The 12516-nt window shown below is 35.6% G+C and overlaps 1 protein-coding gene across 4 annotated transcripts; it reads left to right on the top strand.

Annotated features, from left to right (window-relative positions):
* The first annotated feature begins 5045 nt into the window (after positions 1-5045).
* Positions 5046-11685, top strand: LOC130466810 (sugar transporter ERD6-like 7). Of its 4 annotated transcripts, XR_008926958.1 has the most exons (10): positions 5046-5319; positions 5952-6068; positions 6974-7317; positions 7429-7509; positions 7601-7685; positions 7792-7835; positions 8144-8236; positions 8413-8607; positions 8713-9095; positions 11451-11682. XR_008926958.1 is itself a non-coding variant. In XM_056835393.1 (9 exons), the coding sequence occupies exons 6-9, from the start codon at positions 8509-8511 to the stop codon at positions 11547-11549; spliced, it is 411 nt and encodes a 136-aa protein (XP_056691371.1). In that variant the 5' UTR covers positions 7244-7317; positions 7429-7509; positions 7601-7685; positions 7792-7835; positions 8144-8236; positions 8413-8508; the 3' UTR covers positions 11550-11685. The 4 variants fall into 4 exon arrangements, 3 of the variants coding, with proteins under 3 accessions (XP_056691371.1, XP_056691373.1, XP_056691372.1); XM_056835393.1 differs by lacking the exons at positions 5046-5319; positions 5952-6068 and having other exon boundaries at positions 7244-7317; positions 8713-8868; positions 9039-9095; positions 11451-11685; XM_056835394.1 differs by lacking the exons at positions 5046-5319; positions 5952-6068 and having other exon boundaries at positions 7279-7303; positions 8713-8868; positions 9039-9095; positions 11451-11685.
* The last annotated feature ends 831 nt before the right edge of the window (positions 11686-12516 follow it).

Raw genomic sequence — 12516 nt, 5'->3', positions numbered from 1 at the left:
CAAATTATCAGAGCCAGGTTTCAATCCTGGGACCTGTGGGTTATGGGCCCACCACGCTTCCGCTGCGCCACTCTGATGTTTTTGTTATTTTGTTTCAATTTAATATATGCATATTTATATACGTCATCTCTTGCCACCCCATCATGATAACAAGTACAGACGTACAATCATCAGTTGGTAAAACTCCAACAGTCCCACTATCTACGCATTCACGATTTCAGTTGTTCTAGCACAGTTAATAAAAAATTAAAATAAAAGAAAAATAATTCCTCCGTCCCGGAATAGTCGTATTGTTTTGAAATTTTGCACTATTTACAAAATTTTGACCCTATTTTATTTATAGTATATGAAAACAAATGTTAGTATATATATATTGGTGGCTTCATTTTAATATATATTTTCAAAATATTAATTTTTATAAGTTTTTATAATATATAGTTAAAGATATTGGTGATCAAAGTTGTCCATTGGCAAACGTGTCCAGTCAAAACGGTGCGAGTATTCCGGGAGGGAGGGAGTACTTTGTAACCTTAGTTAAACCAAGACGTGTTCGGCTTATTTTTACTTATTTTACATAAAATAAATTTTGATAATTGAGGTAAATTTAATTAATCTAAGATCAATAAAATAAGTTTAATTTTTCCTTAGCATGCAGTTGAAAAGTTTAAGTTAGATATAATCGAGAATATATGATCAAGTGTGGATATATGAAAAGTTTAAGTTAGATATAATCGAGAATATATGATCAAGTGTGGATATATGAAAAGTTTAAGTTAGATATAATCGAGAATATATGATTAAGGCGAAGACCATGACCAAAGAGACATGAAGCACGAAGTCAGCGAAAGCTGAGTACGAACAAGCTAGAATGAAATCCTAGTACTAACATGCTTCACTCAACAATAAAAACAATCCACATGCAAAAGCCATTTAATAAACAATTAATCAAGAAGGCAAGACTCGATTCATGACACGACTCGACTCAATTAATTATGGAGCCCACCAAACACCAAAATATATAATAAAAATAAACCACTTATCGGACCATACCGACGAAATTCCAGCGCATAAAAATAAATGAAACAACGTTTTGTATCATTAGTAGGAGTACGAGTTTTCCGGCAAGACTCCCCCCATTGTTCATACTCAAGGTATATACGTTCCAAAAGTTTTGAAGCTTGTTCTGGTTGCACTTTACTTTTATTAATATTTTATTAACAAGGTGAACTCAAGACACACAACAAGACATTTAATAAACAGACAACCAAACAATACTCCTTTATAATCCATTAGGACTTGTGATCAAACATTCAACACTCAAGTGATATTACTCCCATTGTTCATTCTCAATATACTATTGAGATTCTACGACATGCCTGTTAACATGCGGGTTGTGCACTAGGCACGAAAAATCCTTAATCCAATTCACATATACTTCCCAAACACACCCTACAAACGGGGTAGAATAAATAGTGCTAGACATTACGTACGATAGCATAATAATAATCCCTTGCATGTGAAACAACCATACATGCATAAAAATACTTGAACAACATGCTTGATATTAAATTCAACGAATATAAATAATCACAACATGCTTGTTCACATAGAATTCATAAATTCAATAATAATCCAAACATGTTCGTTCACAACATCAAACACGAATCCATAATAATCCGAATCACAATAATAAAATATCACATGAATCCTCATGAAAACGGTGGTCACCCTAGACATGTACGTACCTTGAATATCTAAGTACGAGAGCCACTTTGTGATTCAAGACTCTAGATTAGAAATCACCTCCTATCATGAAAATAATGAAATTCAATTATTATTCATGCTCATTAAATTTTTCAGCAACTTTATTAATTTTTAAAGCACTTGAATTAATTAGAAATCAATCGTTTATTAATAAAATAATAGTCTCAATTGAACGATTAAAACCCTACCATGAAATTAATTTATTTTCTTGCTAAAAACCATTAAAAATTGACACTTTAAGTCTTTATAATAATCTGAAAAATATAATTTATTATCATAATTATAATCATTATCTAATTATGCTAAGAAATTAGTCATTAGGTTAATATTGAAACCCTAACCCTAAATCACCATTAAAACCAATTTAAACCTTCAAAAATCAACACTTTATTTAATAAATAAATCTGAAAATTATAATTCTTCAAACCAAAATATCCTTCAATAATCTAAACACATAAGTCCTCAAAATTTGGTGTTCATAACCAATCCCAGCAGTATAATCAATCATAATTCAATGATAATAATAAAAATCTATAATTTCAAAACATAATTTGAAATAGAATAGATTAGGAAGAAGATAATTATACCAAATCGGCCTATAGCACGGTACGATCACGAATTAGTGTGACCGGGCACAAAAGGATCAAAATATACGGAGCATTACCCCGCGTAGATCGCAAAGATATAGGTCTCAACCAGAAAGATACTTAGGTATTTTGACGAACGAGAGCCATGAAGTTCTATTGCTGGAAAGCGATGAACCTGCGACTTACAAACAAGCTATGACGAGCCCTAGCTCCAAGCAATGGCAAGAAGCTATGCAATCTGAATTAGACTCCATGTCTGAAAATCAAGTTTGAGATTTGGTCGATTTGCCAGATGGCTACCAAGCCATAGGAAGCAAATGGGTTTTCAAACTGAAAAAGGACAAGGATGGGAAACTAGAAGTTTTCAAAGCTAGATTGCTTGCAAAAGGTTACAGGCAAGTCCACGGTATGGATTACGATGAAACCTTTTCACCAAGTGCAATACTAAAGTCTATTCGGATAATGTTAGCAATCGCTGCATATTACGATTACGAAATATGGCAGATGGATGTCAAAACCGCTTTCTTAAACGACGTTTTAACAGAAACCGTGTTTATGACACATCCTGAGGGTTTTGAGGATCCAAAGAATGCTAACAAGGTATGCAAGCTTAAGAAATCCATTTATGGATTGAAGCAAGCATCAAGGAGCTGGAATACACGTTTTGATGAAGCAGTCAGTGACTTTGGCTTCGTCAAGAGCGCAGACGAATGTTGTGTATACAAAAAGGTCAGTGGGAGGAAAATTGCTTTTCTAGTATTATATGTCGACGACATATTACTTATGGGAAATGACATTCCTATGTTGAACTATGTCAAGATTTGGCTTGGGAAATGTTTTTCGGTGAAGGATATAGGAAAAGCACAGTACATACTAGGCATCAAGATTTACAAAGATAGATCTAAAAAGATGATTGGACTTAGTCAAAGCACTTGTATCAATAAGGTGCTTGAAAGGTTCAATATGGCAGACTCTAAGCGAGGCTACCTACCCATGTCTCATGGAATGACTCTAAGCAAGACGCAGTTCCCAAAAACACTAGATGAGCATAGACGAATGAGTGGGATTCCAATATGGATCATTGATTGGTTCAATATTGTATGATATGATATGTACACGCCCGGATGTTGTGTACACACTTAGTGCTACGAGCAGATACCAGTCAGACCCAGGAGAGGCACATTGGAATGCTACCAAGAATATTCTGAAGTACCTAAAAAGGCACAAAGTTGATTTCCTGGTCTATGGTGGAGATGATGAATTAATTGTTAAAGGCTATACGGACGCAAGTTTCCAAACCGACAAGGATGATTTCAGATCACAGTCTGGGTTTGTCTTCTGCCTCAACGGAGGTGCAGTAAGCTGGAAAAGTGCTAAGAAAAGCACCATTGCGGATTCTAAAACCGAAGCGGAGTACATTGCTGCACATGAAGCAGCAAAGGAAGCTATTTGGCTAAGGAAGTTCAGAGGTGAACTTGGTGTAGTCCCCTCCATTAAAGGACCAATGGCTCTATATTGTGAAAATAAAGGAGCTATTGCACAGGCAAAGGAGCCTAGACACCACCAGAGAGTCAAGCATGTACTTCGTAGATTTCACCTTCTACGAGAGTTCGTTGAAAGAAAAGAAGTCGAGATAAGAAAAATTGGAACTGACGACAATATCTCAGATCCATTAACTAAACCTCTGCCGCAAGCGAAGCGCAACTCGCACACTACAGCTATGGGAATCAAGCATGTTGGAGAATGGGTTTGGTGTCCTTAATTCATGTTTTAAAATTTTAGAGTTTAATACTTTGTAAAACATTTTGGTTAACCATTCATATAAATGAATAGAATTCATTTTTCATTTAATTTTGTGGTTTATTAAATGATGATTCCCTTCAATTTGACGATATATTCAAGATAGACTGTGAAGGAAATAATGCCCTTGGTCCAAGTATGCATATAATGTTAAGTCTAATAAATGCGGTTCAGTATTAATTGACAAGTGAATAAATTCAGTGAGATCAAGTGAGCTGAATGCCTAGCTAGAGGCCGCTTCAGTTCAAGTGGAATTAATGATATTAATCCACAGCTTACTCTTGACTGAACCCGTAGGGTCACACAAATAGTACGTAAACGGATCAAGTATTTAATGGCATTAAATACTCCATCTATGGATATTCGGAATCGACGGATCTTGGTTTCAGTGGGAGCTGAGATCGTCAAAGGCAAGCAAGTGAATACTCCGGAAACGATGATATTGCCGGAAACGGAAATATGGATCGTATCGGAAATATAAATATTATCCAAGTCGTAGATGTTGCCGGAAACGGAAATATGGTACGTATCGGAAAATATTATTGGAAATGGAAATATTGCCGCACTAGTAGAAAAAACCCCTGTTGCATCCCCCTTGTTGCAGCGTACATGTATTAATACGCTTCAACAACCAGTCGGTCAACGCGGGTCAAACCCTTTAAAGGGTTGTTGCAGCGTACAATTTAATTGTTCCCTGCAAAAACGTTTGTTGCAGCGTACAATTTAAAAGCCCCCTGCAATAGACCATTTTTGTTGCAGCGTACATTTAAAAGCCCCCTGCAATAGCCCGGGTAAAAAATTATTCGCTGCAATATTGGTTGAGTAAAAAATTAATTCAGAACAAATTAATTAAGAATGAAAATTTCAGTTCCCCGCTCAACTCCCTTCTTCTTCCTTGCTGCGTCGCCCCCTCCAAAAAAAAAAACCCTTTCCTTGCTAAGACAAAAAATCTTTCCCTGCGTCGTCAATCGGTGGTTCTGGTGGTTCTGGTTCCTCGTCGGTGGTTCTGGTTCCTCGTCGGTGGTTCTGGTCTCTTTTCTCACCTCCTCTCCTCCTGTTAGCTTTCTCGGTCGGTGGTTCCAAGAAAGAAGTTAGCTTGCCCGGCCGGTGGTTCCAAGAAAGAGGTTGCTCGGCTGGTGGTTCTCCGTCAATCTCCTCGCCGCGACAAGTAATTATTCTTCCCTGTCCCCTCTTGATTTTCGTTTTACGAATTAGGGTTTGTTCAATTCTTTTAGAGTAGACAGTTTCCTATTTTCTCCGGGCTCCGGCTGGATCTAAACTCCAAACTAAGTTGGGGCAGGATAGTAGATATGCAGTTGATTATTGAAGTTAGAATTGTTTCCACGCACTTCATTATTGCAGTTAGAGTTGTTCGATTCTTTGTGAATAAAAAGGAAACTCTCTAATTTCAAAACTCAGAAAACTCATTCTTTGTGAATAATAACTAGGTCATTGAAGATCTAATTTGGATTTTCAGTTGGATTCTTTTTCCTTGTATCTATTTTAATTGAAACGAACACAACGATGATGTTGGCTTGTTATGAAATTGGAGTCCTATAATTTTTTTAAAGTATTTGCTTAGTTCAAATACCATGTTCTAGGGTTTGTCTTTCAAAAATTTTACTTTGTCAAGCTTTTCTATTGTCGGTTTAAATGCAACGTAATTTGCTCGAGGTAAAGGAGAATGAGGATGGTTATTACTTGATTTAACATAATTTGATGTGTGTTGATTGCTGACTGAATTTCTACTGACCTAATGCCTCAAAAATTTCTGTCTTGAAAATACAATGTTGGTTGTAGGTATGCTCGTGAAGAGACGAGACATGATAATGGATCACTGCTGACTTAGGACTACAACATAGAGCTGGCGGATCAAAGAGGACAGAAGGTTAAATTGGAGTATGAGTCTGAGCAAAGGTTTGTGCTTGCTTACTGCAAGTTTTACTTTTTGCACTATCTGAGCTCCTGAATCTCTTCAGTTTCAGATGTTGATATTCAACCATATGTGCTAGTTTAAATTTCACAGAGTAATATTGATGGGTCTTATGTTGTATACAAAGGGAAAACAGCTAATGTAAAAACAACAATATAAAGATGCATTCAATACTACAAATCATTATGTTTTGGCTGGTGTCGTAGTGACTATTGTGGAATTGGGATGAGGCGCCTGTCATGGTTATGTCTGTATGAGGTGGATGTCTGTTTGTTATTCTAATTTCTATGTTCCTTAAGTCCTGAATTTGTTTTTTTTTTATGTGATCTTAGTTCAAGCCTTAATTAATGCCACAAACTTTTATGTTAAAAGGAATTTTATGGATAAAACCGTTCCATTATTTTTTTTCCTGTTGAAGTTAAAAAAATATCAACTGTTGTTTTGATATTCCTCTGTACTCTAGTTCTGTTGTGATAAATTCACTTCTCCAACTCTTTGTTTGTGTAAATGCAGTCTTGTATGGGAAGATTAACGAGGGTTGAATGGGTTATCTGGGAATAACATTTGGCTAAGTGTTCTCATTTTCTTTTAATTTTCATCTTGTCCGACTTGCTTATTATTTTCCTAGATCTTTGACTTCAAAAGAGAAGCTTGTGATGTTGAGTTGGGTTGTCAAAATTTCTTGAATCCTGTGCCCTGTTAGATGCCTGCGCACTGCTATTGGAGAGTTTGGATGAAAGGCTCCTCAAGTACCTTTTCTTGAATAATTTGGCTGCACCACGTGCTTGTTATACCTCCTCCGTTTTCTTATCCTTTGTGCTGCACATAGGTGTGTCATACGCTCATACATGTTGTAGGTCTAATGTAGATTTTTATTTCTGAATTCCAGGGATCTGATTGAAATCCAAGTATCTGAACGAAGAGCTTGTGCACAAGATGAGGTGTTGAAACACGCTCTTGATGAGCATAATCTAGAGCTAAGGATAAAAGCTAGATCTAATCTACATTGATCTGTGCTGATCTGATCTGCACTGATATGTGCTGATCTGATCTAATCTGATATCCTTCTGTATGCTAGTGCACTGATCTGCTGCTGCATTTTTTGTATTTTTTTTTGTTGTTGGCTGCTGCGCGCACATTTCACTAACCACCCTTCTGTATGTTTTACTTGATGCAGGATCAACATAGGTACGATGAATGAAAACCAAATTGTTGTTGGGTATGAATCATAAGGTGGCAAGACTCCCACAACGTTCTAAGTTGGTTCTTTCAATTTGACTATTATTATACTCAAGCACTGAAGTGGCCTACTCATATTTGCACATTATGGCTTTCAATCGACAGGATTACATAGAAGAACTCGAAAAGCTTCCCAAAGCTAATATGTTTGACTTGTTTCAAAAGAGGTATCTACGTTCTGTAACGGTAAGACTTCTACCCTTGTTATATTTTATCAGTGTCAAATTTGTGAATCCATAAGTTTTGAAACAAAATAATTGAAATTTTCTGATGTCAGATAGGAGTTGGATTGATAGTTTGCCAACAGTTTGGGGGAATTAACGGTATCTGCTTCTATGTCAGCAATATCTTTGAGACGGCTGGTAAATACTCTATTTTTAAAACTCTGTTTTAAAAAAGGAAAATACTAGTACATTTTTACTAAATGCGCAAAACCACTGTCTTCTAAAATTTGATTTATATGTACAGGATTTTCTCCAAGCATTGGTACTATAATATATGCTTTGCTTCAGGTTCGAAAAACATACTTCCTGTTGTAGTAGGATAAGTTATCATGTGTCTGTGTTCCAACTTTAAAGAATATATCTCCACAACGGAATTTGGTGTTTATTGGAGACCCCGTATCTAATTTGGTATGTGGGTTGAGTCCTATGAATAGTCCTTCAGAATAGCGGATCGGGTAAATAGTGGTTGATTGAGATAATGTAGTTCTTTAGTGCGTTTATAACTGTAATGCAATATGAACTGCTAACATTAGTGCAGAAGGAGCTGAATGACTGATATTTATCATGAAGATTTTTTTTTATTTTTTTTTATTTAGGTGCCTTGGTTGTTGGCAGTGTCTCTGAAGCCGAAAGTTTTTGAAGGGATGCATGTAAAGCCCTAGCTTTACTCTCACCTGGCCCAAAACCTGGTAATCAAAAGTTAAATTCTTGATAGGTCGGGCTCAAATTGGGCTTAAAATCTGTCCCAACCCCCTCTATTTTTGGGCCGGGCTCAAGTTGATCGAGTCTAATATGAAAATGCAGTAAGCACTTTAGCAATTAGCAGTTACTAACTGTTAATCATTTTTTCCTGATCCTGTTTCAGACTGAGCTAATTGATCAAGCAGTAAAAGGAACACTGAATGTCCTTACATCCTGCGCCAGAATCCCAACCATCAAACGCGTAGTTTTCACATCATCAATGGCTGCAGTTCTGCTCATTGGTAGACCTCTAACTGCTGAAAGTGTAGTAGATGAAACATGGTTTTTTGTCCCAGAAATCTGCGAGAAACAACAAATGGTTTGCACACTTACTTGCCATTAAATTCTGATCTTATTTTTTGATCTGATTTTATGGTTGGTATGACAGAAAATAACTAACTAAAACCTGGTTTATGTTATGCAGAAGTGGTATCTTTTCTCAAAGACATTGGCTGAAGAAGCTGCATGGGATTTTGTTAAAGAACATGAGCTTGATATGGTGTTGATAAACCCTGCAATTGTTATAGGCCCTTTGCTGCAGCCAACAATCAATACAAGTTCTTTTGCTGTTTTAAGCTTGGTTAATGTTATGATCATCTTGGCTTTATGTATATGTTGCTGGAATTTTATGCTCTCTAATAATATGTCATCTCATGAGACATAGAACTTCAAGTGTCTAAAGTACTCCATACCATACTTGACTTCCATTGATATTTCATGTACTAATTGTAATTTGCTTAAAATGTGCAGTCACCGTTGGTTTTTTCCAAGGGAATGAAAAAGGTGGACATGCTGACAAATGACTTGGTATGTCTTTAAATTGCTTTTTATTTACCATAATATAATTAGCCTTATACATCATTCAAACAAGTCATCTTCTGCTTGTGAAATACCCCCTCGCAAACACAAGTATTAAACTGATTTTATTTCTAAGACTCAATCCAATCTATTTATGCACATTTGAGACTTGTTTGGTCGTTATAGGTCATATTTAGGCTAAAATAAGGCATTTTCGCTCCCAACTTTGAACTAAGAACCTAAGGACTAATTTTAAACATTTTACATGATTAATATGATTAGTTTTAAGTTTTCAATACTTGTTCCAATCTATTTATGCACATTTAAGGATAATTGGATCGTTATATGTCATATTTAGGCTAAAATGACATTTTCGCTCCCAACTTTGAACTAACGAACTTAAGAACTCACTTCAAACTTACTACATGATTCATATGATTAGTTTTAACTTTCCAAGACTTAATCCAATCTATTTATGCACACTCGAGACTTCTTTGGCCGTTATAGGTCATATTTAGGCCAAAATGACATTTTCGCTCACAACTTTGAACTAACGAACTTAAGAACTAATTTCAAACTTATAACATGATTCATATGATTAGTTTTAAGTTTCCAAGACTCAATTCAATCTATTTATGCACATTTGAGACTTGTTTGGTCGTTATAGGTCATATTTAGGCTAAAATAAGGCATTTTCGCTCCCAACTTTGAACTAAAGAACCTAAGGACTCATTTTAAACATTTTACATGATTAATATGATTATTTTTAAATTTCCAAGACTTAATACAATCTATTTATGCGCATTCGAGACTTCTTTGGCCGTTATAGGTCATAGTTAGGCTAAAATGTCATTTTCGCTCCCAACTTTGAACTAACGAACCTAAGAACTTATTTTAAACCTTTTACATGAATAATATGCTTAGCTTGAAGTTTCCAAGACTCATTCCAATCTACTTATGCACATTTAAGGCTTGTTTGGTCGTTATAGGTCATATTTAGGCTAAAATGAGCATTTTCGCTCCAAATTTTAAATAAAGAACCTAAGGACTTATTTTAAGCCTTTTACATGATTAATATGTTTAGCTTGAAGTTTCCAAGACTCCTTCCAATCTACTTATACACATTTAAGGCTTGTTTGGTCGTTATAGGTCATATTTAGGCTAAAATGAGTATTTTCGCTCCCAAATTTTAAATAAAGAACCTAAGGACTCATTTTAAACTAACTAAATGTTTTATATGCTTAGTTTTGACTTTCTAAGACTCATTCCAATCTATTTATGCACACTTGAAGATCATTGCATCTTTATAGGTCATATTTAGCCTAAAATGACATTTTCGCTCCCAACTTTGAACTAAATAACCTAAGGACTCATTTTAAACTTATTATATGACTAATATGCTTATTTTTAAGTTTCTAAGACTTATTCTAATCTACTTATGTACATTTAAGGCTTGTTTGGTCGTTATAGGTCATATTTAGGCTAAAATAAGGCATTTCCGCTCCCAACTTTGAAATAAAGAACCTAATGACTCATTTTAAACTTATTACATGTTTAATATTCATAATTTTAACTTTCTAAGACTCGTTCCAATCTATTTATGCAAGTTTAAGGCTCATTGGGTCGTTATAGGTCATATTTAGGCTAAAATGACATTTTCGTTCCCAACTTTGAACTAAAGAACCTAAAGAGTCATTTTAAACCTTTTACATAATTAATGTGCTTAGTTTTAACTTTCTAAGACTTATTCCAATCTATTTATGCACATTTAAGGCTTGTTTGGTCATTATAGGACATATTTAGGCTAAAATGACATTTTCGTTCCCAACTATGAACTAAATAACATAAAGACTCATTTTAAACCTTTTACATGATTAATATGCTTAGTTTTAACTTTATAATACTCATTCCAATCTATTTATGCACATTTAAGACTCTTTGGGTCGTTATAGGTCATATTTAGACATTTTCGCTCCCAACTTTGAACTAAATAACCTAAGGACTCATTTTAAACTTATTATATGACTAATATGCTTATTTTTAAGTTTCTAAGAATTATTCTAATCTACTTATGTACATTTAAGGCTTGTTTGGTCGTTGGAGGTCGTATTTAGGCTAAAATGAGGCATTTTCGCTCCCAACTTTGAACTATAGAACCTAATACTCATTTTAAACTTATTACATGTTTAATATGCATAACCTAAGGCTAGATGAGGTAATTAATTAATTTTCCTTACTCTTGATTCATATTTTAGACTATTAGGACATTGCCGTTAGTTGCTTGAATGTTAAAATGTGATATTTAATTTGCATTTAATCTGCTCTTTAATCTAATGCTCCCATCAAATTTTTGTTTTTGTAAAGGTCTATACTCCAAGGAATACGTCTTATGCTAGTGAGGAACTTGATGTGGTTCGTGAGCAATGGGCTGCAAGTATTTATTATTGGCCTAAGGGCGCTTGATCGAGTTAGTTTAGATGTTATAGAACAATATTCTATGTTAAAATGTATGTGTACGTTGAAATTGGAACATACATATATTTAAAATAATATGGTATGTGCACTTTAGTTTTGGGATATCTTCAAAACTCCATTTATTGTTTTTATATTTGTTATACATGTTGCGATATTCTATTATTGTTGTGACAGGTTTCTATATTTGGGCACTCTAGGTATCCCTAAAACTAAAATTTTACACCCTTGTTACAGCGTACATATATCTGTACGCTGCAACAAGGGTGTAAATTTTGGCCAAAATCTTGACTTGTTATAGCGTACAAATAGATGTTCGCTGCAACAGGTTGGGTTTTTTGCAGCGTACACCTATTGTACGCTACAACAAGTCAAGATTTTGGCCAACATTTAGACACTTGTTGGCAGCGTACAGGCATATGTACGCTGCAAAAAACCACTTTTCGTGGCGAACATTGTACGCTGAAACAAGTTTAGACTTGTTGCAGGCCCCCCAGTTGCAGCATACGATGTACGCTGCAACAGGGGTCTAAAAGCCCGCTGCAATAAGGGTTTTTTCTACTAGTGCCGGAATCGGAAATATTGCCGGAAACGGAAATATTGCCAGAATCGGAAATATTATCGTAATCGGAAAATAATTCCGGAAACGGAAATATTAAATATTTGTTCGAAACGGAAATTAATTCCGGAATCGGAAATATTAAATATTATTCGTATCGGAAATGAATTCCGGAATCGAGAATTTAATCGGAAGCGTATCGTACGAATTAGCATCGGACGAGGTCTTCCAGAAGAAGGCCCAACAGGAAGCCGGACCATCGCCCAGCAAGCCAAAAGCGCAAACACACGCCAAAGCCAAGGCCAGGCCCATCGCAAAGGACAGGCCCAGCCAAGGCCTTGGGCGCGCGCGGATCAAAGGCAGCGGCGAGCTGGGCCGTGCGCTGTGCGTGGGCCGTAA

The sequence above is a fragment of the Spinacia oleracea genome, chromosome 2 (assembly GCF_020520425.1).
Source record: "Spinacia oleracea cultivar Varoflay chromosome 2, BTI_SOV_V1, whole genome shotgun sequence".
NCBI classification, from domain to species: domain Eukaryota; kingdom Viridiplantae; phylum Streptophyta; class Magnoliopsida; order Caryophyllales; family Amaranthaceae; genus Spinacia; species Spinacia oleracea.
The sequence above is the reverse complement of the archived record's forward strand: the minus strand, read 5'-3'. Positions and strand labels throughout refer to the sequence as shown.

What these genes read in the sequence shown, in the direction of transcription:
- LOC130466810 (XM_056835393.1), top strand. Translation starts at nt 8,509, where the DNA reads ATGGCTGCAGTTCTGCTCATTGGTAGACCTCTAACTGCTGAAAGTGTA. An exon ending in TCTGCGAGAAACAACAAATG is followed by an intron (nt 8,608 to 8,712) that starts GTTTGCACACTT and finishes TATGTTATGCAG; the next exon opens with AAGTGGTATCTTTTCTCAAA. An exon ending in ACATGCTGACAAATGACTTG is followed by an intron (nt 9,096 to 11,450) that starts GTATGTCTTTAA and finishes GTTTTTGTAAAG; the next exon opens with GTCTATACTCCAAGGAATAC.